The 25364-nt window shown below is 37.7% G+C and overlaps 1 protein-coding gene and 1 non-coding gene across 3 annotated transcripts in view; one reads left to right on the top strand and one right to left on the bottom strand.

The window, feature by feature from the left end:
- Positions 1-25364, bottom strand: part of LOC138692843 (discoidin domain-containing receptor 2-like) — a 1078796-nt gene that overhangs the window by 166093 nt on the left and 887339 nt on the right. For both annotated transcript variants that reach the window (XM_069816116.1, XM_069816115.1), the window contains exons 7-8: positions 18559-18735; positions 10246-10379 (exon numbers count right to left, since the gene is read on the bottom strand). In XM_069816116.1, the coding sequence (XP_069672217.1) occupies positions 10246-10379; positions 18559-18735 (311 nt within the window). The remainder of the gene's footprint in view (positions 1-10245; positions 10380-18558; positions 18736-25364) is intronic.
- Positions 9794-9866, top strand: TRNAK-UUU (transfer RNA lysine (anticodon UUU)). The gene has a single exon. It is a non-coding gene; the product is annotated as a tRNA-Lys (tRNA).

The following is a 25364-nucleotide window of genomic DNA, read 5'->3' as shown; positions in this document are numbered from 1 at the left end:
TATAAATTCTAACTTTCAGATTTTTGGACAGCAGACTGGATGATAAGAGCTTCTCAACCGAATAATAACACGCATTTCCCATATTTATTCTGCGTTTAATTTCTTCCCGAGTGTCATTTATATTTGTTACTGTTGCTCCAAGATATTTGAATTTTTCCACCTCTTCGAAAGATAAATCTCCAATATTTATATTTCCATTTCGTACAATATTCCCGTCACGAGACATAATCATATACTTTGTCTTTTCGGGATTTACTTCCAAACCGATCGCTTTACTTGCTTCAAGTAAAATTTCCGTGTTTTCCCTAACCGTTTGTGTATTTTCTCCTAACATATTCACGTCATCTGCATAGACAAGAAGCTGATGTAGCCCGTTCAATTCCAAACCCTGCCTGTTATCCTGAACTTTCCTAATGGCATATTCTAAAGCGAAGTTAAAAAGTAAAGGTGATAGTGCATCTCCCTGCTTTAGCCCGCAGTGAATTGGAAAAGGATCAGATAGAAACTGACCTATACGGACTCTGCTGTATGTTTCACTGAGACACATTTTAATTAATCGAACTAGTTTCTTGGGAATACCAAATTCAATAAGAATATCATATAATACTTCCCTCTTAACCGAGTCATATGCCTTTTTGAAATCTATGAATAACTGATGTACTGTACCCTTATACTCCCATTTTTTCTCCATTATCTGCCGAATACAAAAAATCTGATCAATAGTCGATCTATTACGCCGAAAACCGCACTGATGATCCCCAATAATTTCATCTACGTACGGAGTTAATCTCCTCAAAAGAATATTGGACAAAATTTTGTACGACGTCAACAAAAGTGATATTCCTCGAAAGTTACCACAGTTGGTTTTGTCCCCCTTTTTAAAAATAGGTACAATTATGGACTCCTTCCATTGTTCTGGTACAATTTCCTTTTCCCAAATAGCAAGTACAAGTTTATAAATTTCGCTATATAATGCACTTCCACCCTCTTGTATTAATTCTGCTGGAATTTGATCGATACCTGGAGACTTGTACTTTTTCAGATTTTCTATCGCAATTTCGACTTCTGAAAGGGTGGGTTCGGGTATAAATGGCTCAGCAGTTTGTATTTCAATATCGTCCCGATCATTTCTATTTGGCCTATGTACATTTAGTAGTTGCGCAAAATAGTTTTTCCATCTGTTTAGGATTGATGGAGGGTCTGCAAGCAAGTCACCATTCTCATCCTTGATCACGTTTACCCTTGACTGATATCCGTTCTTAAATTCCTTTATACCCTTATATAAATCTCGAATGTTTTTATTCTTACTATTTGTTTCTACCTCATTCAGTTTTTCCTTCAAGTAACCTCTCTTTTTATTCCTAAGTGTACGACTTGCTTCCCGTCTTTCATTGAAATAATTATCTCTCTTCTCCTCAACTGGATCCTGTAAGAATTTCAATTTTGCCTGTTTCCTTCTTTCTACTACCATGCAACAATCTTCATCAAACCACGGTTTCTTTTTCTTAGTTTCATAATAACCTATGCTCTGCTCAGCTGCAATTTTGATACTATCTCTGATATTTTCCCACACGCAATTAACATCTAATTCTTTCTCAACTTCGTCGGAACTTTCTAAAGTGGCAAACCTATTTGAAATTTCGACCTGATAATTTTGCTTAGCTTCCTCGTCCTTTAATTTCAAAATATTGAATTTAGTAATATTAACTTGTTGCTCTACTCGCTTGGCTACTGATAATCTTTCTCTTAATTCTCCAATCACCAAATAATGGTCAGAATTACAGTCTGCACCCCTGAAAGTTCGAATATCTACTATACTAGTATGTCTCCGTTTATCTATCAAGATGTGAACTATTTGGTTGTGTGTCAATCCATCTGGAGAAGTCCAAGTATATTTATGTATATCCTTATGGGGGAATGTTGTACTTTTGACAATTAAATTTTTCGATGTGGCAAAGTTGACTAATCTAACTCCATTGTCACTACTAATTGCGTGTAGGCTCTCTTTTCCAATAGTTGGTCTAAAAATATCCTCCCGTCCTACTTTAGCGTTGAAATCCCCCAATAAAATTTTCATGTGATACCTAGGGAACTGATCAAAAGTATGTTCCAATTCCTCATAGAAGCTATCCTTTATATAGTCGTCTTTCTCTTCTGTAGGGGCGTGAGCATTTATAACTATGATGTCGCACCATCTACCCTTAAGTACTAAATATGATAACCTGTCACTGATAAATTCGACCTTTTTTACTGCTGATTTTATTCTTTTATGTACAAAGAATCCTGTTCCTAATTGGTGATTATTGTTTCCTTCCCCATAATACAACAAGTAATCTCCTATTTGTGATATGCCATTCCCATCTATTATTATTATTATTATTATTATTATTATTATTATTATTATTATTATTATTATTATTATTATTATACAATTTCACCGGCGTCTTTCATAGTGTACTTTCAGTTTTCTTTCAAACTGTACATTGTAATCTTTACATATCTGGCTGTACTCCTGTCATAATTCGGATGTTTCATGTCACATTTCAGATATAATTTAATATTTTGTACCTCAGTAACAGTTTCTAAAGAAATTCCCTGAGGACGTAATGGAACTGAGGTACAAGTTCTAGTTCTACACGCGATACTCGTAGCTCTCATTTCAGTGCTTTGCAATTATTTGTAATAACAAAAATCTGATTACATTTTAACGAGTCCTAATTTGAGCCGTCGCCATGATTGCACTGCCTGATGCGGGACATATTTAAAATAAGCGCTGTCTGCGCCACAACTGCTGGCTGGCGAGGTCCTCACAAAGGATGCCGTGCTCTGCAATAAGAATGAATGCCAGCACGGCGACTATTGACTCTGTAATGAACCTGTCCACAACAGAGAAACCTGCTTTCTATAAGCTGCAACAGTCAATAAACTATACAACGAGGGCTTCCCTTCTTTGTCGCAAAGTTTTGCTGTAACAATGTAGCCTATATGTTTATTACATCACAAGCAACGCGCCCAACGAAATTAAAATATCCTCGGGAAATTTAAGCTCAGCGAAGGAAAACTTCTCTTCTATATATTGTTGGCTATATTGTACGAATGGTTCCGTGATCTCTGCCGTCCACATACGCAGTATTACGTTCTTTTTTTCAGGCTTTAAAAATTGGTCTTTGAATTAACCCAATTCCAGTCATGGCTGTATCTAGGATTTAGCTGAAAAAATATGCCATATCTTCATTTTACCGAAGCTGATATGAAGTTCGTACAGGCGCAGTTACGACCTGAACAGAGATGTGGATATATTGCCTCGACACCTGTACGTGGATTGTTTATTGGGTTATTTTACGACTCTATATCAACATCTAGGTTATTTAGCGTCTGAATGATATGAAGGTGATAATGCCGGTGAAATGAATCCGGGGTCGAGCACCGAAAGTTACCCAGCATTTGCTCGTATTGGGTTGAGGGAAAACCCCCGAAAAAACCTCAACCAGGTAACTTGCCCCGACCGGGATTCGAACCCGGGCCACCTGGTTTCGCAGCCAGACGCGCTGACCGTTACTCCACAGGTGTGGACCTGTACGTGGATTTTCGGTAAGATTGCAAGAGAAATCTCCGAAAACAAATATGGAAGAGGAATCTTATGACAACTAGTGGACGTAACTTTAGTATGTAGCAGCCTATTTATTTATTTAACCTGGTAGAGATAAGACCATCAGGCCTTCTCTTCCCCTCTACCAGGGGATTACAACTACAATACGAAGAATACAATTACAACTCGTACAAGAAAAAAATTGCTGCATACAACTTCTATGATGAAGTCATGGTGATGCAAAGATCTCACTTATTCTGCCAGAATTTTTAAGATTGTATAGAAAATGAAAGAAAATATGAATAATTAAAATTACATCTTATTTTCGAAACACTCTATATATTCCGTCTCCTACTACAGAATATACTTGAGTGTACTCATGGCTAATATCGACGATTTTCCTTGAGAAGTCTGAAATTAGCAAGATGTCTTTAATGGAGCGCAGGATCCTGCACGTGCGTAACAATGCATTTTTTGACATCAGTTTATATTTTCAAGCACTCAAGGATCCCCGTTATCGGTTTATTTACATTCAAGTACGATGACTGTTTCGTCTGATCAGTGTTGCCAATTCAGCGGTTTTCCCGCTAAATCTAGCTTTTTTGGATAACCATCTCGCGGAAAGCGGGAATACTAGCGGTTTTTAATCTTTAAAGTTTCTGAAATGAAATTCATATTAGCAGTATAAGCGGCTTTCATAATTACGTTTAATTCGTTCAGTGTGTGTTCTGTGAAATAATGGATGTGTTAATGTAGTGATAATTCCATATTATATATTATGTTACCGTTAAAACTCAAAATCCGTCAAAACCAGTTTCAGCTAGTTTAAGCAAATAAAGATAGAAAGTGAGTTTTCGTATAATCTAAAATCAATGTCAAGTTAGGTTTGGTTTGTTTAGGTTTTTGTTTGGTAAAAGCCTAAAAAACCTATACAAAACAAACTTAACCTGTCACTGATTCTAGATCTTACGAAAATTCGCTTTCTATCTATCTATATTTTAAAATTACTTTTTTCTAGTTGAAACTGGTTTTGTCGGATTTTGGGTTTTAACGATAACATAATTATATCGTGCAATAAGAATTTAAATATGTTGTGTCTGTGATAAAAGTGTTCAAAATTGCTTTACAGCGCCACATTGGCAATAATAATAGTGTGCAATATTCGTTACATAGGCGGGCGGATGCTTTACCTTGACCATTATTATTATTATTATTATTATTATTATTATTATTATTATTATTATTGAATAATAAGTATATATTAAAATCTAGAGGGATTTGCTAGAAAATCGCGGGTTTTCGAAAGTCATCTAGCGGGATTACGAGCAATTGTTGGCAACACTGACTCTGATAGAGAATGCCAGGTCGGCCGTAGTGTAAGACGAATAAGACGCCGTGAGGCAGTTCCAGTTCATTCGAAGGCAGCTGACAGCACATACGTACTGTACTCCAACCACGAGAAAGTCTTTGGGGACCGAGACGAAGCGGGGTAATGCTGTGAATGAATGTTGATGTCATAAGATATCATAAGGTCACACATGTGGGTACTCGTATCTGTATTGGCTAGCTCTCACAGAACAAACAATAACATTGATACACACACATTTTGATACTATCCTAGTTACAAAATTAGATCACTGTTAATCTCCTGGTCTTTTAATCTCTCCATACAGGAAATAATATATGCAGGATAGCGTATGGTTTTTAAACTCAGGTTATAACGGTAATATTATCTATCCACTTCGCTCCAATAGATGACGCAATAGTAAGCACATTCCTATCACGGTTGATCTCCTGGTTGGAGAACAGTAGTGGCTGTCCCGGCGCTGTGCGCGACAGAAGGAAGGAGCTCTTCAAGTAGGAAAACGAATCAGGTGCAAATAAACACAAGTCATGGCATGTTGAGTTTTATGAAATTAAGACATCGTAACAATTTTTTCGTAGCGCCCTTTGTCTAGATTGATAGTGCCGTAGTCCTAAGATCTTAACCCGAAGGGGAAATGCAGAACTAGAATGTGGGCCACGATACTCTTTCTCGTAAGTGACGGTTCTTAATTACTTCGACTTCTCACATATATTTCGCAACTTGAATCTTAATATTATTTATTTCCAAGCACTTCAGGAACAGCCGGTTCGCAACTCGACGGTCTGCTAGCAATGCCTGTAAGCTACATTACATTTTATAGACATCCCAGTCAATAAGTACAGGATTTTACCGTAGAAAACAAACATATAGTGTGAGATAAAGAACTGGACGATTCAAGTGTGAAATTTGCTATAATTTATCCTACAAATGTGTATGAGAAATAAAGTTGTGATTGACACTTCGTGGGCAGCTTCAGCGTCACGTTGCACATGACAATTCATGACCCAGGGGTGACATAAGAGATCAAGCACTCGACGTTGTCACAGTTCACATCGGATCCTATGCTTGCATTCCACGTTCAGTTTCGAATGCAGTGCATAGTGCTCTGTTATGAACGAATGAACGAAAGAACGAACGAAGGAATGAATGAACGAATGAACAATGAACCAACAAATGAACGAAGGAACAAGGAACGAAAAAACGAATGAACGAATGAGTGAACAAACGAATGAACAACGAACGAACGAATGAACGAAGGAACGAACGAACGAATGAACAAGGAACGAACAAACGAACGAATGAGTGAACGAACGAATGAATAAGGAACGAACGAATGAACGAAGGAACAAGGAACGAACAAACGAACGAATGAGTGAACGAACGAATGAACAACGAACGAACAAACGAACGAACGAATGAGTGAACAAACGAATGAACAACGAACGAACGAATGAACAAGGAACGAACGAACGAATGAACGAACGAATGAACGAGTGAACGAGGAACGAACAAAGGAACGAACGAATGAGTGAACGAACGAATGAATAAGGAACGAACGAATAAACGAAGGAACAAGGAACGAACAAACGAATGAACGAAGGAACAAGGAACGAACGAATGAATAAGGAACGAACAAATGAACAAGGAACGAACGAATGAACGGAGGAACGAGGAACGAACAAACGCACGAATGAATGAACGAAGGAACAAACGAATGAAATAAGGAATGAATTAATTAATTCATTGCATTACGAATGGGCAAAGACCCAGTGGTAATGATGGTACAATAAAAAAGGAAACAAAGACAATTTACACAAAAAACAAATACGAAACACAACACAAAGAACATAACAAAATTGAAATAAAAATACATAATAATAGGCCTACACCAATATAAAACAAATCAAACAACACAATTACAAAGGAATAGATAACATAAAATTACAGAGCTATTATACACTTAAACAACACAAAAGACAACGACACAAGTAGACCTACACCAGTACAACACAATTCACCTTTAACACTAAGCAAGAAGAATTTAACCAAATGTTGACGCCACATTTGCAACGCTCACACGCATATTAACCAATTTTAACACTTACAAAACACCTAAACACTTCGAACACTTACACTGCGCTTATGTATTTCCAAAATGATTCGCAGCACTAAACACTTTCAATAAAGACAAACGAATCATCAGTAGAGAAAACACACAACAGAGCACAGGAAAATGTAACAGAACATTTGAAACTCTGCAGCAATAATTGAATTTCATTACGCACTTACATTACACAAAATTTAGCTACTATTACCATTATTATTATTATTATTATTATTATTATTATTATTATTATTATTATTATCTGTCACAGTTCAGTAACGCAATAGATAATAAAATTCATTAAGTGTGTATCACACAATTATATCAGTAGGTCTCCGAAGACAGTGAAAACAGTGATACGGATAAAGAAGAGGGTCTAGTTTTCCGTATTGGAGACCAGAGGGACGCGTGGCAACACTGTGTGCTGTCGCGCGACGAGGTAGAAGGTAACGTCAATCAGAACCTTATTTCTCACGCACTATAAAAAAAAAACATTTTCTTGCCATGTTCACCTTCATTTTTGCTCAAGGTTTTTCCGTGGTTTCCCTTGAGTAATAAGACAAATGTCGGGATGAGCCCTAAAAGAAATGGGCCACGGACCTGCATTCCCTTCCCCCACTCTTTCTCTTCTACTATCACAAAGAACTTGCTAATTTCTTAGATAATCCTATAATATGATAATAGGGGAAAATAAATATACTGTAAGTTCACAGGGCTAACGGCTTCGAAGCTGGGTACCTGGTTCTAATGAAGTGCATTAGTAGCAAAATAACATGGGGGCATGAGATAGTTACTCTGCCAGCCATAATAAAATCACTTCAATGAAATTCCCCATTGTAAAAAAAAAACATGTTCACCGCTGATGATGCCCTAGGTAACTCAGCTCCTCCACTGTCTTCAACATGAGATTCATAATTATTACATTTTATAGAATTTCCACCAAAGATACGAATTCACTTTCGGATGGTGAGCAAGGACGATGGTTGCAGTTTTTTAGTCCTCAATAATTATGAGCAGGAACGAGAAGAACTGGCGATTGAGTTCAGGAAAATTGCAAGTACTTGCTAAAAACATAATAGTTCACAAAAATTGCAATCGGCCCGATTTGGACTCGAGCCTGTGCCTCTTCCAGGACGCGCACGTAGCTGATGCACCCTATGCAGAGAAGATGATCAGCATTTCTGAGTGCAGAATGTTAATTACCCCTGCGACCCCCCCGCCCAATATCGCTAACAAAGGGGGCATTGTCCAAGAAGCTGCGTGCTTTATCTGTCCCGGGGCGCCTGTTGAAGACTTCATATTAGGAACATGAACTCCGTCCCTCCATTTGCAATCAAAGTGCTCGCTGGGGCATTCACTGGTGAGTCAACTGTTTTTTCATCATAGAGGGGAAGAGGGTCTAAATCTGTTGTAGTACCCAATTAAACGGATTACCCTCTTCAAAACTGGAAGGGGCAAATGCAGTAAGATTAATAGACTTCTACCTCGAAGTCATACGTCAAAGTATTTTGTTTACTATGCTTTATTAGACTATAACAGCACGCATACACACGTTTCCAGCCGTTCTATCACAGATCTATCACCGAAGGAGCATGGTTTTCAATTCTAGTATGCAATAAAAGACATGTAAACAATGGTGGTTTTTCAAATGCTGAGGTCCTTCAACGGTTGTGGTCCACATTATATAGTTTTCCCCTATTTGTCTCAATTTAGCCGTTTATCAGTAAATATTTCTCACCTTAAAGCAGAGAGGAACAGTTAGAGAAAATTTTGCCACCTGGTTAGGATTCTGCAACGAGACCAAAGGACAAGACGCGCCAAAGAGTATTGCAGCTAACAAGCAGATAAAAACACAACCTCATGGAAAGATTTATTGAAACAGATACAGCAATTGTTGCGCTATTTTTCAATATATTACCCAACGGAATTGAGACATTTGACATACCACGGGATCAACAGAGAGGTGCACACGGCTGTCACACGCTGGTTCCGATCCCAGGCGACAAACTTCTACGACACAGGTAGACAAAAGTTGATCCCATGGTATGATAAATGTCTCAATTAAGGTGTGGAATATATTGAAAAATAGCTCAATAATTTCTGTATCTGAAATCAAGCTTTTAGGTATAACTCCCTGTAAAGTTGATTTGAACAATTTTGAGGGAAAAATTGTTCCGGGGCCGGCTATCGAACCCGGAACCTTTGGTTAAACGTACCAATGCTCTACCAACTGAGCTACCCGGGAACTGTACCCGACACCGATCCAATTTTTTCCCTCTATATCCACAGACCTGTCCACACCTGTGGAGTAACGGTCAGCGCGTCTGGCTGCGAAACCAGGTGGCCCGGGTTCGATTCCTGGTCGGGGCAAGTTATCTGGTTGAGGTTCTTTCCGGAGTTTTCCCTCAACCCAACACGAGCAAATGCTGGGTAACTTTAGGTGCTGGACCCCGGACTCATTTCACAGGCATTATCACCTTCATATCATTCAGACGCTAAATAACCTAGATGTTGATACAGCGTCGTAAAATAACCCAATAAAATAAAAAAAATAAATCCACAGACCTCAAAGTGGGCTGACAACCGTCAAACAACCAACCACAAAACGTCTGTAAAACCACAATTTAAGTCACACGGAGTTAGTGTGCACTCAATGTTGATTACTTGACGGTTGTCAGCCCTCTTTGATGTCTGTAGATATAGAGGTAAAAGTTGGATCGGTGTCGGGTAGAGTTCCCGGGTAGCTCAGTTGGTAGAGCGTTGGTACTTTTAACCAAAGGTCCCGGGTTCGATACCTGGCCCCGGAACAATTTTTCCCTCAAAATTATTCAATTTCTCTATCTGTTCCAAAAAGTCTTTTCATGAAATTGTGTTTCTTTCTGTAAACGGCCCCAGGGAACTTACTTCCTGGATGCCCTCGTAATTGTACTCGAGGGGCCAAAATTTGTATAAACACTTGTTTTGGCATTATTAACATGGTGCAAGAAAAAAATAGCTTTTTTATCTTCCCCCATAATGTTTGCCTATGAGTAAAATCCCATGCCTGGGCCATGTTTGGACACGTGCCACAAGGTCCAATAACTGACAGACCACCGAGGAGATAACACGGTTACGAATTCCAGATTCAACACAAACCAAAACTGTAATTTTCTGGACCCCAGATTGCGTAGTCAATGTAACACTCACCTGCACGTCCCTGGTGAACTGGTTGTTGCAATAAATGTGCACTGAAGTAAATTCTCGAACTTTATCGAACTCGAATTTGATCTCGATGGGTTGTCCATTCCTCGTGTCGTTCCTCCAGCCGACCCAGCCTTGCCCTGCAACAGAAGACAGAAGACATGGCTACAGGCACCGATATCACTTCCGTATCATTCAAGACAGTCAGGAATTCTAACTCGACCAAGAGACAATTTGGGGAAATTTGACAACAAAATTCAGCTGTAATTATTCACATGTTCTCGGGCATGGATACTACTATGGGTCTGGATTCGACCATCTGTTGTGAAATGCATGTAGGCCTACGTGTGGCTCGGTATCGGACTGAGGTTGGGTTTTGGATATCTTCCATGAAGCTCAACGTGCACATAGTCAAACCGGCAAAGAGTAAATTTCTACAAATAGAAAAATTGACATTACTAAAAGTGACAGCGGGGCACGATCATCGGTAAGGAAAGGAACATTATGTTGCCTCCCTCTTTGTCTTCACATGAGAACATGAGAGTCATAATTATTACTTATAGAATTTCCACCAAGGAAGGTCCGATTCTAATGAAAACATCGCAACTTACGTTATTATTATTATTATTATTATTATTATTATTATTATTATTATTATTATTATTATTATTATTATAAATTATTATCATCATTAAAATTATCGAGATAATATTAGCTAATGTTACTTACTAGCATTTTACTATTATCCTCCCATCTACGTCTCGGTTTCCCCAAAGGTCATTTTCCCCTCAGGTCTCTATACTCTATATGCATTTATGAATCCAACCATACATGCTACATGCCCTACCCATCTGAAACGTCTGCATTTAATATTCCTAATTATGTAAGGTGAAGAATACAATGCGTGCAGTTCTGCGTTGTGTAACTTTCTCCATTCTCCTGTAATTTCGTCCCTTTTATAAAAGAGTATTCGGACCTTAAATTGCAGTAGAGCAGAGAATGGAATCTATTCGTCTCTTTCCTTCTCATGAATTTCACCATGAGCGCTATCCTTTTCTAATTCAACGAGTTTGCCACATTTCTGTAAAATATGTATTATAGTAATCGATAAAAACATGTGAATATATAGTTAAGTACAGAATTTGAAGCTGCATCTGTTGGCGTTAATGAAAAATGTCTTACATAGTTATTAAGGGTTAAAATATCAATATAATGAAAATTTACCCCACATGCAAAATCTTCGGTACACGAAACATACCACGTCAGAAATCCTATATTAAATCCGTTAGAAATGTTTTTGTTTTTACTCTTGGTAAAGAAATATTCATTCTTTACTTTCTACGTAACTTTAAATCTACATTTGAATGATAAGAAAATGCAGAGTCTCTTTCTTTTCAGACATAGTCAGAAATTTTTACACGAAAACACGAAAAATTCAGCCAGCAGAAAACTTTTTGGTGCTGACTGGTACAAGGAGTCAAAGCGGGAGAAATGTCCTTCAAAGATGGAAGTTATTTTTAAAATAAACACCAAGTCTGTAGTTCATTTAGTTCCAGGATGATTTAGGAAAGGCTGGATATCTGTTCCGTTTCGTTCTGACGCACCGCGTTAACTCAAGGTTGCAGCTATCGTACAACATACACACATTCGGTAATCGCGGAGTTATATATTTTAATCTTGAGACGGTCACGTGCATTGACGATTATTAGTGACTTTTGTAGTGTAATATATGAAATTATATACAAGTGAGGAGAGTAAGTTTGTGTGCGTGTGTGCTTGTGCTTGGAGTTTCTTGAAATAAAACTTGTGCAAGATAAAATAACATATAGGCCTATAAGATATCACAGTATAAAATGGAATCTCAAATTAAGAAGAAACGTTCCATAGGTAAGCTTAGGGGGGAGGAACGCAGCATTGTTATGAACGTCCTGGACTATTTTTTTAAAGACAATGAATGTGAGTAGCTCGGTTAGAGAAACTGCTAAAGCGGCAGGTTATTCTGAATGTACAATATATGCTGTAAGGAAGGAACTAAAACAGGGACCTTTGCGAACACTCTCCAAGAAAAAACAAAAAAGGAGGACAGAAGAAATCACGAGAAAATTAAATATGATGATATTGTGCAGATTTGGTTACGTCGAGTAGTTCATTCTCTTTTATTTGCAAACATACATCCGACACTGAACGTAAATTCTGACAAGGGTAAGTGAAGACGATTCTTTGTCACAATTTTCCACGACTAGGCTACGTTGTATCATTTCTTGCATGACATAGGTTTCCAGTACCTAAGAAGAGGTAATAAAGCTGCTTTAATCGAAACCAATGAAATTATTACTTGGAGGGACAGATACTATACAATTTTTTTATTCTATGTTTAATTTGTAATTCAGTAAATGTAAAATATTCTTTGTTTTTCTATGATAAATTATCTAGCTTTCATTAGTCAGGTAATCTTTTCGTACTTTGATTGTTATTGTAACTGTAATTGTAAATTTAATACTAATTGTAATTTTATTTGTAATTGTAATTGTAAATTTAATACTCATTGTAATTTTATTCTTCATATTATAGTTGCAATCTCCTGGTAGAGGGGCAGAAAAGGTCTGACGGCTTTATCTCTACCAGGTTAAATAAATGAATACTACTAGTAATATTTATGGGAGATTTATTTTTATTTTATTGGGTTATTTTACGACGCTGTATCAACATCTAGGTTATTTAGCGTCTGAATGAAATGAAGGTGATAATGCCAGTGAAATGACTCCAGGATCCAGCACCGAAAGTTACCCAGCATTTGCTCGTATTGGGTTGAGGGAAAACCCCGGAGAATACCTCAACCAGGTAACTTGCCCCACCCGGGATTCGAACCCGGGCCTCCTGGTTTCGTGGCCAGACGCGCTGACCGTTACTCCACAGGTGTGGACCTTAAGGGAGATAAAACGTTTAAGGGCACAAAATAAACATATAATTTACACAGATGAATCTTTGGTAAATGTCAGTCTGGATTTAACTTTAATTTTTTAGATATTTAATGTGTAGTTGTGACGTCCCGCTTAAGCCACTCTTGCGCGCACTCTTCTGTAGTTGACGTCGCAACAACGCACTCCATAAGCGCTGTACTCCAATTTAAGGTCCGAAAACTCTAGCCCGAAATATTTTCCCAAGTGTTCATGTCTGTGAAAACATTAGCAAAAATTTGCAAGACGTGAGAGCCAATTTTAAAATAACACTCACGGATATCCCAAGAGCCTGAATAAGTAGGAACACATCCTCTATTTTCCGGATTTTGCAATAGCAGTCGGTGCTTTTTTGTTTTCCCCTGGCACACGGGGTGGTGTGGGGAGACCAAGCCTTTGCGAGAGATAAGAAAGTCTATTAAGAGATCGGTAATATGGGAATCATGGTAACGAAAGAGTTCTGACAGGAGAAACGTCTTCCCAGCTTATTTATCTGTGAGCATTCGATCAGTTCGCATCCCGAGTCACGTGCAACTTTATCTCCCATCTCTCGAGTCCAGACAGGCCCTATTTAACTGCGCACAAATTGGGTGGCTGAAAAGGGGAGCACTTTGTGCAGCTTCAATTCGCCGACACACGTCGCGTGCACTGATACAAGCAGGAGCAGACAGCTGCGTGAATTGTGAACAGAATCCTTATTAGTTCAAGTGACGCCAGATTTCATATTTTTTTTATCTTAATGAAGGAAGCGAAATCAAGACGAACGGTGGATTTGGGCCCGTAACGAAATCTGATTATCTTGCATCAAGAGCTCATATCTGTAGTCTTTCTTCAGAGTTGCCAACTTTCCCCTATTTTTCAAGGCCCTCATATTTTTGGGGAGTTTCTCTCGCATTCTTTTCTCATGTAAAACAACAAATCTCAGTATTAAAATTATACAGGGTGTAACCGGTACAGACATCGAAAATTCTACTGGTCATGGGAATGATGCTCACGTAGGCTACGAAAAAAGTAAGGTAATTCCGGGAGAGTTGCCCCACTTAAGGTTTTTATCGTTTAAAAATTAAACAAACCAAAGCAGATACCCTATTCATGTGTTATAGCATGTGACATACATTAAAGGTTTATGTAAAATATGAAACAATCGATAATTCGTACACAACAAGTGGCAAAATAAAAATTAATCAGATACGACATCACTGTAATATACACACATATAGGGGAGAGATGCCCCGCTGTGGTAATTCCCAAATTAAACTATTAATTTGATAAATAACACTCTAAATAATGTTGATTATTTTATTTTTCCAATAAGTTCATTTTCTGAGCTCGTTTTTCAGTGCGACCACACATATGGCACTTAGCCCACATGTTATGCAACTTCTTGCAGGAAAGTCACTGAATCCAATCAACAACTTCCTTCATTTGATAAAATTTTCAGGGTACTCAACAAAGTAGGAACTATCTACTTTGTTTCATTTGACGACACTCTCTTCATATTTTCTCCAAAAGTGTCTTCTATATCTACTAGATTTAGATTTTGAAGAATTTGACTTTAAGCTTTTTGGAACTGGGAGGCTTTCAAGGATGGTGTTTCCATTTTTATCTCCACCTGTAACGCGTTCTACCGATCGCTTTCTTTTGTTCACAGCAAAAGATATTGCTTGCATATAGTTTAATTCATGAAGGGATTTGAAAGGAGTCGCTGTCGCTGAATTTGCCATTGTGGCACTTGAGCCGAAATTACAACTTATTATCCCGTTATCATTAGAACTTGTAGCCGATAAAGTTTTCTTTTCTTTGAGATTTCCTGAAGAGGCACAGAAAGGAATTCTTACAGCTGTGTTGTTGATTGATGCATCATAAATAATGAAGAGGTGCTCAGGAACTGCATCTGGATTGAAAGGATCGAAACCTCTGGCTCGAAATCCAAATGACCTCTCTATTACTACCAACGCAGCTTTCTAGATGGATAGTCAGGCTTCCTTTTTATAAGCCATCCATTGCCGTGTTTCTCTTCTTGAAATAATGCTTGAGAGACTTAAAATGTGAGCAATCAAGAGAATGAAGTGCCTGAGTCGCATAGGTTGGTAGGCAAACAATTGTGATTCATTATCCTCTTTCTAGCATTTCATGTTATCTAAATGTGCTGAATGTTCATCCAAAATTAAGGAAATCTTTCCAGGATTCTTTCTTGGAGTAAAAATTTCCTTCAATCGCTTCATAAATAATTCTGATGGAACATAGGACGATTTTGGATTCATATAAACCCCCGTTTCTGCTAGGAACCCGTCAAAAACTTCCATTTTTCGTCTCAAACATTGCCGGTGGAAGAAATGTTCCCTCCGAATTGCAACATGTTATGACAGAATCACTTCCACCTTTCTCGCTTGAAGTTAGACTTCAACATCTTTGGATCCCTTTTTCTCAACCAAATTTCCGTGTAAATTTGTTTAGTTGGATGCCACTCTCCTATATTTTATGTGGCTTTCCTACAAATTGCGTTCACATAGAGTTGTTTCCAGTAGGTCAAAATACTGCTTGACTTCTTGTCTCGACATACCTTGAACTCTTCAGAGAGATGGATGATCCTTCTGACTGCCTGACAGGTAACTCAAGGTTTCGCTCTAGGAAGAATTGCAGCCATTGGATATTTCCTGAATACTCCACTAGATTTCAGTCGGTGGATTGTTCTCTAAATAATTCCATAACAGTGCGATGCTTCATTAATTCCCAATTCCCCACAAAGTTACAGTAAGTTTGAAGAAATCTCTGGGATGGCATTGACTAACGTTTGGTCGTGAAATGTCTTTTTCAAACATAACTTTGGACATCCCTTAAAATTTTGAAGGCCCTCAACTTTGGGCACCTATTGAAAATGTAGCTGCAACAAATTTAGAATACCGGTATTCCTTAATATGTTCATGGATTTCAACTTTGAACACCTCTTGAAAATATGTGATCCTCTAGCAAGTTTTGGTCATCCTTTAAAAATTATTGGCCTCTAATACATAATAATTCTATTCCAATATAATAATTCAATTGAAATTCCAATAAATTCAGCAAGGACACTAATAATAATTAGTTATGTACGCTAGTATCATTCTTAAGTACATGGGGCGTCTCTCCCTCAAACAGGTGGGGCATCTCTACCTTTAGCATGACCATTACGCCTTATGTATTTAAGGGCAACCGTAATGGACAATTACTAATTTTTTTTTTTTTAGAATGGAGTACAATGCATGTACTTGTCAAATATATTGGATTAAGCAACATATACATAGCCATTATCCCAATTAAGAATTTTGATAAATTATAAATATTATAACAAAGCCTACGAAAAACAGCATTTCCTTTTTCTATTCACTTTTCACACACAAAAAAACCGTCACAAAGATTGAACTGCTTGCCTTCGAGGGTCGTATACGAATTAAACAAATGGTCCCAAAGTCGATTCCTTAGAGGTTTTGAGATAAGGAGAAAAGGAGGGTGGGGCAACTCTCCCCGTGGGGCATCTCTCCCGGAATTACCTTATAATAGAATTTTTCGAAATTCTCAAGTTTAAGCTAACAGAAAGTACATATTTTCAGAACAGCAAATAACATTTAGGATTCTTTAGAAGCACATCGTTACTTATTATATTAATCACTTGTAAAACCACACACTGAAGCAATATTAACATACTATTATAATTATATTAAGAAAAAACAATTATTGATATTAATAACTGAAAATTGAAATCAAATAACTAAGTAATAATTTTACCAATTAAATTACCTCTTAATATTTTAATACATTAATTAATAAATAGTTTTAACTAAGAAATTAATAAAATAATAAATAATTAACAGGCTAAGGATTAATTTATTAATTATTATTTATTTATGACCCTATATGACACTAATGGCCAACAATAAAATCAGATTGTTTCTTCGTTTTTATAAACATGAATTCATTTGTTTTGCTATATTGTAATTAAACTAGGTCTACTATATTTTCTGAAAATATTAGACAAAGAAATTATCGTGAATTGCGGCGAAACTTCCGAGATTCGAACAAACGTTATTAAAACTATCTTTTTAGAATTACTGTACATCTACCATGTATCAAAATTTCGATATGTAGGCCTATAGATAAAGAGCCTATTTTTTGGTAATAGCGATACGCGTCAAATTTTCCACAATTACTTTGTTTGTTACATTTACCCTTATAGACATTTAAAATACATATTTAAGCCAATCAAACTCGCGAAATAACGTGAAATTTGAATCATTGTACGAAATATGTCAATAACCATCAAACATACGCAGTCTGTGAAAAAACAGGAAATATGCACCAAAACCTTAGATCATGTTTGTGACTTTTGTTTCATTGAATTTGCCAATCGCTTTGTAACATCAATATCGATATTTCTGTATTTTCTCTATGGCTATCGAAAAAAGATCTAATTCTGTAGTCGACTACAAAAAAAGTTTGAAAGATGTTCAATCCTGGCTGTAGTATGTTAGGCACAGCAGGATATATTTTGATGCGAAGAGATTTTAGGACTAGTAGAGGAACACAACGAATTTGGTGTGAATTTTATGCAGGAAATGTGATCCCCTACATCAATCTAATGGTCCACACCTGTGAAGTAACGGTTAGCACGGCTGACCGCGAAACCAGGTGGCCCGGGTTCGATTCCCGGTCGGGGCAAGTTACCTGGTTGAGGTTTTTTCTGGGGTTTTCCCTCAACCCAATTTGAGCAAATGCTGGGTAACTTTCAGTGCTGGACCCCGGACTCATTTCACCGGCATTATCACCTTCATATCACTCAGACGCTAAATAACCTGAGATGTTGATACAGCGTCGTAAAATAACCTACTTAAATAAATCAATCTAATGTGGAGAGTGAGAAAGTCTATTGTGGGTACACGACAATACTCACTGACTGTCGCACAAAGCTTCGTGCGGACAATGTAGAAGCCATGCTTAGCTTATATTTTGGTGATGCTGAATTGTGATATATATGAGTAAAAAAATACAACAAAATGTTATTTATTAAACACAGCATATTACATTTATCTGACAACTTATTTCACGAAATAGCCACAAAATTCACAACTTATTTACCCTCGAAATACTAACCGAAACAGTGGCACTTTTAACACCAAAATCACCCATTTTATTTCACCGAAAATGACGATCGCTATCTACAACGTGTATATTTTTGTGTTAGAAGTTTGGCATTAAAACACGTTCTATAATAATTTTTACTTGTAACTGGCATGATTTGTCACTTTGCCAAGCCATCAATGATAACATTAGTTGAAAAATCATATATTTCAAAACTTGTGAGTTCCACATTGGGATGGACAAGTACCTCGCTCGTAGTCGTAGTAGCCCATCTTGAAGTTGTCGGGCCCGACCTTGCCGTCCGTGAGCTGTCCCAGGCCTCGGCGCAGCTCGCCGTCCCAGTGGCCGTCGTACGTGGAGTCGAAGAACTCCCAGCCCGCGCCCCGCAGGTCGCCCTGCGGCATGGAGTAGCTCACGATGCCGTCTGAAACAGGACAGAGTGCCGGGGTTAAACCAGACACAAGGTGGACCAGATTCATCTTCTACCTCTGTACCATAGGCCTACTTCAAAGATAATTTATTTTATTTTGCAGGAACATTACTTCTTGTACATGAATTTCCTACATAGGTAAAGGTAAAGGTATCCCGTAACATGCCATGAAGGCACTTGGGGGGCATGGAAGTAGAGCCCCATGCTTTCCACGACCTCGGTACTAGAATGAGGTGGTGTGGTCGGCACCACGCTCTGGCCGCCTTTTACCTCCGGGAAAGACCCGGTTCTCAATTGAACCTCTGAAAGTTTGGGAACGAGAAAAAATCCTGTCACCATCTGGGATCGAACTCCGGACCTTCCAGTCCGTAGCCAGCTGCTCTACCAATTGAGCTACCCGGCCGCCCGATTTTCCTACATAGACTGACCTAATGAGTTTTTATTTATATTCTCAACAGAGAAGTCAAAATGAGGACAGCAAAGAAAAAGGAAGCTTTTAATAGAGAAGGAGCTTTTTATACGGATCTTTCGAAAAAGAACTACGGGAGACACTAATAAAGTGCTTTATGTGGACTGTGACTATTTTAAGGTTTTATCAACTGCTATGGTCATCTAGTGTTTGAGATGAAGAAGTGATTTCTAGCGAAATGAGTCCAGGGTCCAGCACCGAAAGTTACTCAACATTTGCTCTTAATGGAAAACCCCGAAGAAAACATCAACCAGGTTACTTGTCCCAACCGGGACTTGAATTCGGGCCCACTTATTTCACGGTCAGGTATGCTAACCGTTATGCCACAGCGGTAGACTGGAGTGTGCCATTGTAGAGGATAGAAAATGGACATTACGACGAAGTGAAGACAAGCGACTAGAAGCATTTGAAATGTGGATTTGAAGAAGTATGGAGCGTGTGAAATGGACACACAGAATAGTTAAGAAATGAAGCTGTGTTGGAAAGAGTGGGTGGAGAAGGAACAATGCTGGAAAAGAAATTGTCTGGGTCTCTGACTAAGAAGAAACTGCTTACCGGAAGGAATGGTGAATGGGAGAAAAGTTCGGGGCAGAAGAAGGTATCAGACGATAGACAACATTAAGATACGAGGGTCGTTCCGAAATGAATGTCTCCTATTTTTTGTGTTCACCTATAACGGCTGAGCAGGATGTTGGTGGCATTGTAGTAAAGGCTGAACCTTCACGCTAATGTCCTGTTAGTTTGGGTGTCGTGCGACAAATAACGGCAGCAGGACAGTCTACCAAAATGGTATCTGACATAGATTTGATTTATTTCATTTTTATTGCTAGTAAGTCTGAGATGAATACAAATTAATAAATACAAAGAAAGATAAACTAGCCCACTCCTGAATGAGTAAGACTCGTGCTCAGGAGGGGATTCCAATACATACAAAAACAAAATTAAAATTGAAAGTGAATACAGATTAAAAAGTGTTTAATTTGTTAAAACCCAAACTATAAATCCAATACAATTTTTTTATTTTTTTATTAATTTGGAGAGGATTCGTGGTTAAAATATTATTGAAATAAAATTTGTTTAATAACCTGGGAACCTTGACTCATGCTATGATAAAAAGCTGCACTGGTTTTATATTTTGGTTCAGACAAACGCAGAGAATTCATATTTTTAATTCTATATTTATGTATATACCTTCCAAAGTTATTAAAATTTCTATGTAGATATTTTAATAAAATAAATTAATACATTTGTTTAATATTGAAAATTTTGAAATGTTTAAACAACAATTCAGTTGGGTAATCTTTCTGCTTTTTTAAACAAATTTTTAATACTTTTTTCTGTAGTAAAATTAACGGATAAAGGTTGGATTTATAAGTTCCACCCCAACCTATAATACCATACATAAATATAGATTGAAATAATGCTAAATAAATTATACCTAAACAGTTAATTGACAAAATATTTCTTAGAACAACAAAGTAACATAATGTTTTACGTAATTTATTACAAATATAATGAATATGATTATTCCAATTTAAATTATAATCAATAATTATACCTAAGTATTTAAACTCATTAACTTCTTTAATAATTGAACAATTGCAATTTATATAGTAACAATCAGAAGCATGCATTTTAATTTGTAGTATAGATGAAATAGAGGTGCGTAAGAAACAGAGATGTGTTATTGAATTCCTCACTGCCGAATAAATTACACTCAATGGCATCCATCGACTTTGCTGAAGGCGTACAGGGACCATACAGTGGATGCGAGCATAGTGAGGTGGTGGGTAGTGCGTTTCAACTGTGGCGAAAATGGCAGTCTTCTGGGATAGGCGGGGTGTGATTCTCTTGGATGTCCTGGAGCCTGGAGAAACTATCAAAACTGAAAGTTACAAGAAGACGCTGGCTAAGCAGTTGCAAGCCCGAATTTCCAGAGTCAGGCCAGAGAAGAAAACCTTTCGCTTGCAACACAACGCCAGGCCCTATACCAGTTTCGCGATCACCGAGCACGTTGCAAAATTTGGCTGGACTATCCTACCACATCCGGACTTAACGCCTTCGGACTTGAATCCCTTGAGCCTAAGAAGGACGGACTACAACATTTTCTAGACAGGGATGCTGTCTTCGCAACTGTAAGAAAGTGGCTTGCCTCAGTTGGTTCAGATTTTTACTAGCGCGGCATGCAGGCTCTAGATCATCGCTGGCAAAAATGCATAACGAATGGTGGTGACTATGTGAAAAAAATAACTATATATGATGTAGTTGAAATCTCGCTCTATTTAACTGTGTCACTATGCTCTCTGTATCTGTTGTAGTCTCCATGAAAATAAATAGGAAGCATTACTTCCGGAACGACTCTCGTATATACTGTAGATAGTATGAGGAGACGAAGAGTAAGACGAAAAAACGGGAAGATTCAAGAATGCTGGGTTTGCAGTGAAAAATCTGTCTTTGGGCACAAAAGTATGAATAAATTCTGAACAGAAATGTTCTCTGTAAGTCTGCCATAATTTGCCATATATCTAATTTATATGATAAATTCCCTTTCTGTATTTTAACAGTGAAATACAAGAGACTGTGTCAAGGATGCAACAAAATGTGTGGCACAAAAAATAAAAGCGTTCGATGTCACCTAATTCAAGAGTTTCATATCAGCAGTCGAAGTAAAACAGATGAAGAAGAATTTTATTGTTGGAAAACATAACTGAACGAACATAATGTGTTGACTGTGAAAGAATAGTACATTATGCAACGAGCCTATAATGGTAGTAGTTAAGACGCAAGTATGTTTATGAAACGAGCGCAAGCGAGTTTCATCATTTTCATACGAGCGTCTTAATTACCATTACAGTCAAGTTTCGTACGACTTTTTATGCTCGACCATATTTCTAACTTGAAATTATTCATAAGTATTCATGTTATTCTTATCTGACTGGGGAGAGGAACTGACCCTGTGCAATATCTCGTAAATTGTGAGATATGCGCAGACGCGAAAGTATTGATTTTTTCCGAGAAACAAATGTCTCGCGCTAGTTGTCTTTCGATTGGATATCCGAGAATAATCGATACTTGCGCTTTCATATTGCTACAATGGTATTTTCTGATTGGCGGAACACCTGGACTTTAATGAATAGGTGTACTTTAATGAGGTCCATTAAAGGGCTGCTACCAGGTGTATAATTACTACATTTCGGCATGTCGAGCATAAAAGAAGTAAAATACTGAATCAGTAAAATATAAAGAAACACTTTTATAAACTAATGTCAACTATTGTACACATTTATGGCTGTCCCCATAGGCTATAAATGAGCTTTTAATTTTAGACACAAGCTGCAGTGCAAAAACTGCAGAGCGAACTGACATCGGAGATGCATCTTCCTCTGGCAGGTAATCCCACCAAAGAAATCACAGTATAACATCACGACTTTACCGCCATCACGATAATACCAACCTTTACCCTATGTATTTGAAGATAATAGGTTATGATTTTGTTCTTTGGAAGAACACTGGAAAAAGTGCAGGTCGTAATAACAGTGATTTTCGTTTCGCGTTGCTGGATGCTTCCTCGTCTGAGGGGCCATAATAAACACCTCACATGGATGCAGCATTTTCCTTTCTTCCAGACAGGACTTTACGTTCACTGATCTTTATCGACGGAAGCTTCAACTTTCTCTCTGCCTAGTTAAACGACGATGGCACGTAGAAAACTACGGAAATACGACGATCATTGTGCACCACAAATTCCACTGGGAATCGGCCAGCTATGCCTCTGCACAGGACTGGATGGCCTTCACAGGCTTCCACACATCTTCAAGAGTATGATTATAGTTTCTAAACGTCGGAGTGTTTGAAAGCAACAACGGATTGTACACGTGTGAAATGTTTAATAAAACAACTTCGAGGCCCGTCATGCAGCTGACAGTCTGATGATACAGCATCAGAGAGCCTTTGACCTCTGCAAGATTTCATTTGTTGGGAGACGGACATTTTTTTCACATTAATAAAAGAAACCTAATTGGACTCCAATGATTTTTTTAAATTTGGATTTAACAGCATATACATCGAAAAGTCTTAAAGTGAAACCCACCAGTTAATAATTAAAGAAAATACAAAAACATTGAAGAGGGATACGAAAACGTGAAGAAAAGAGTAAGTCAAGTTGTCCTGTCCATCTCTTTTATTGCTTCATACAGTCTCAGTTCCCAACTTCTGTCCCGACACTAAACGACGCACATGTTTAAATTCTCCTTAAATGCTCTTATGATCTTAGCTATTTTGTTTGGATGCAAATAATAATTATTATAATTTTATATCATTTTTCACCAGTAACAACTTTTGATTTATTATCGCTCTATATATGCCGACTAGCTTACGTAGAATACATTTCAGTACGCACTACTTACTTACTTACTGGCTTTTAAGGAACCCGGAGGTTCATTGCCGCCCTCACATAAGCCCGCCATTCGTCCCTATCCTGAGCAAGATTAATCCATTCTCTATCATCATATCCCACCTCCCTCAAATCCATTTTAATATTATCTTCCCAGCTACGTCTCGGCCTCCCTAAAGGTCTTTTTCCCTCCGGCCTTCCAACTAACACTCTATATGCATTTCTGGATTCGCCCATACGTGCTACATGCCCTGCCCATCTCAAACGTCTGAATTTAATGTTCCTAATTATGTCAGGTGAGGAATACAATGCGTGCAGTTCTGTGTTGTGTAACTTTCTCCATTTTCCTGTAACTTTATCCCTCTTAGCCCCAAATATTTTCCTAAGCACCTTATTCTCAAACACTCTTAACCTATGTTCCTCTATCAAAGTAAGAGTCCAAGTTTCACAACCATAAAGAACAACCGGTAATATAACTTTTTTATAAATTCTTTAAGATTTTTTTGACAACAGACTGGATGATAAAAGCTTCTTAACCGAATAATAACAGGCATTTCCCATATTTATTCTGTGTTTAATTTTCTCCCGAGTATCATTTATATTTGTTACTGTTGCTCCCAGGTATTTGAATTTTTTCACGTCTTCAAAGGATAAATTTCCTATCTTTATATTTTCATTTCGAACAATAATCTCGTCACGAGACATAATCATATACTTTGCCTTTTCGGGATTTACTTGCAAACCTATTTCTTTACTTGCTTCAAGTAAAATTCCCGTATTTTCCCTAATCGTTTGTGGATTTTCTCCTAACATATTCACGTCCTCTGCATAGACAAGCAGCTGATGTAACCCGTTGAATTCCAAACCCTCTTTGTTATGCAGATTAAGTACAATACATTAAAAACTGCAAGGCATGGAAAATAGAAAATACAAATGAAATAAAATAATACATATAATAAAGAAGAAAAGAATTTCACAATTTTCAATAAATTTGAGGATCGAATGAGCAATGCTCTTGTTTCATCGCAGTTCAAAAACTATTTTCTATTACAAGAGGAATATAGAAATAAACTAGAAACTAAAATAAGATAAGAGCTACAGTGAAATATCAGTATTGTTTTAGGGAGAAAAAAGGAAATGCTTGAAACCAACAAATAAACAAACCAGCCGAGAATTATTAACTAAATAACCTTATTATTATGTTATTATGATGTACCGAAGAACATATATTTCCGTGCAGGAATTCTGCGTTATCATATGACGAAGTATGGATAGAACAGAGAAAAATTATCTCCGACACCGGGATTCGAACCCGGGTTTTCAGCAGCTCTACGTGCTGACGCTTTATTCACTAAGCCACAGCGGATTCCAGTTCCGATACTGGATCGAACCCCCTCAGTTTAAGTGCTACCCCTCAGTTTTCCCTTTGGTGGCTTACCCTCATGCACTGTGTCACAGAATAATATGTGATAGTGGCACAATGTCCAACATACTAATGTGCAGAGGTGCACCCATCTATCCATCCTTCATCATATGATAACGCAGAATTCCTGCACGGAAATATCATATGCACTTCTGTACACCATAATAATATGATATGCGTAAGTAATCACTCAGTGATTCACAATGGCGCTCGTTCCATCGGATCCCGACCACTTAGTCACTCGTAATGAGTGCACCTTTGTACATAGAGCGTTGGACATTGTGCCACTGTCACATATTCTGTGAAACAATACATGAGGGTAGGCCACCAAAGGGAAA

Source organism: Periplaneta americana, chromosome 17 (assembly GCF_040183065.1).
Source record: "Periplaneta americana isolate PAMFEO1 chromosome 17, P.americana_PAMFEO1_priV1, whole genome shotgun sequence".
Taxonomy (NCBI): Eukaryota; Metazoa; Arthropoda; class Insecta; order Blattodea; family Blattidae; genus Periplaneta; species Periplaneta americana.
Note: the sequence above shows the minus strand (reverse complement) of the source record. Positions and strands in the feature narration are given on the sequence as shown.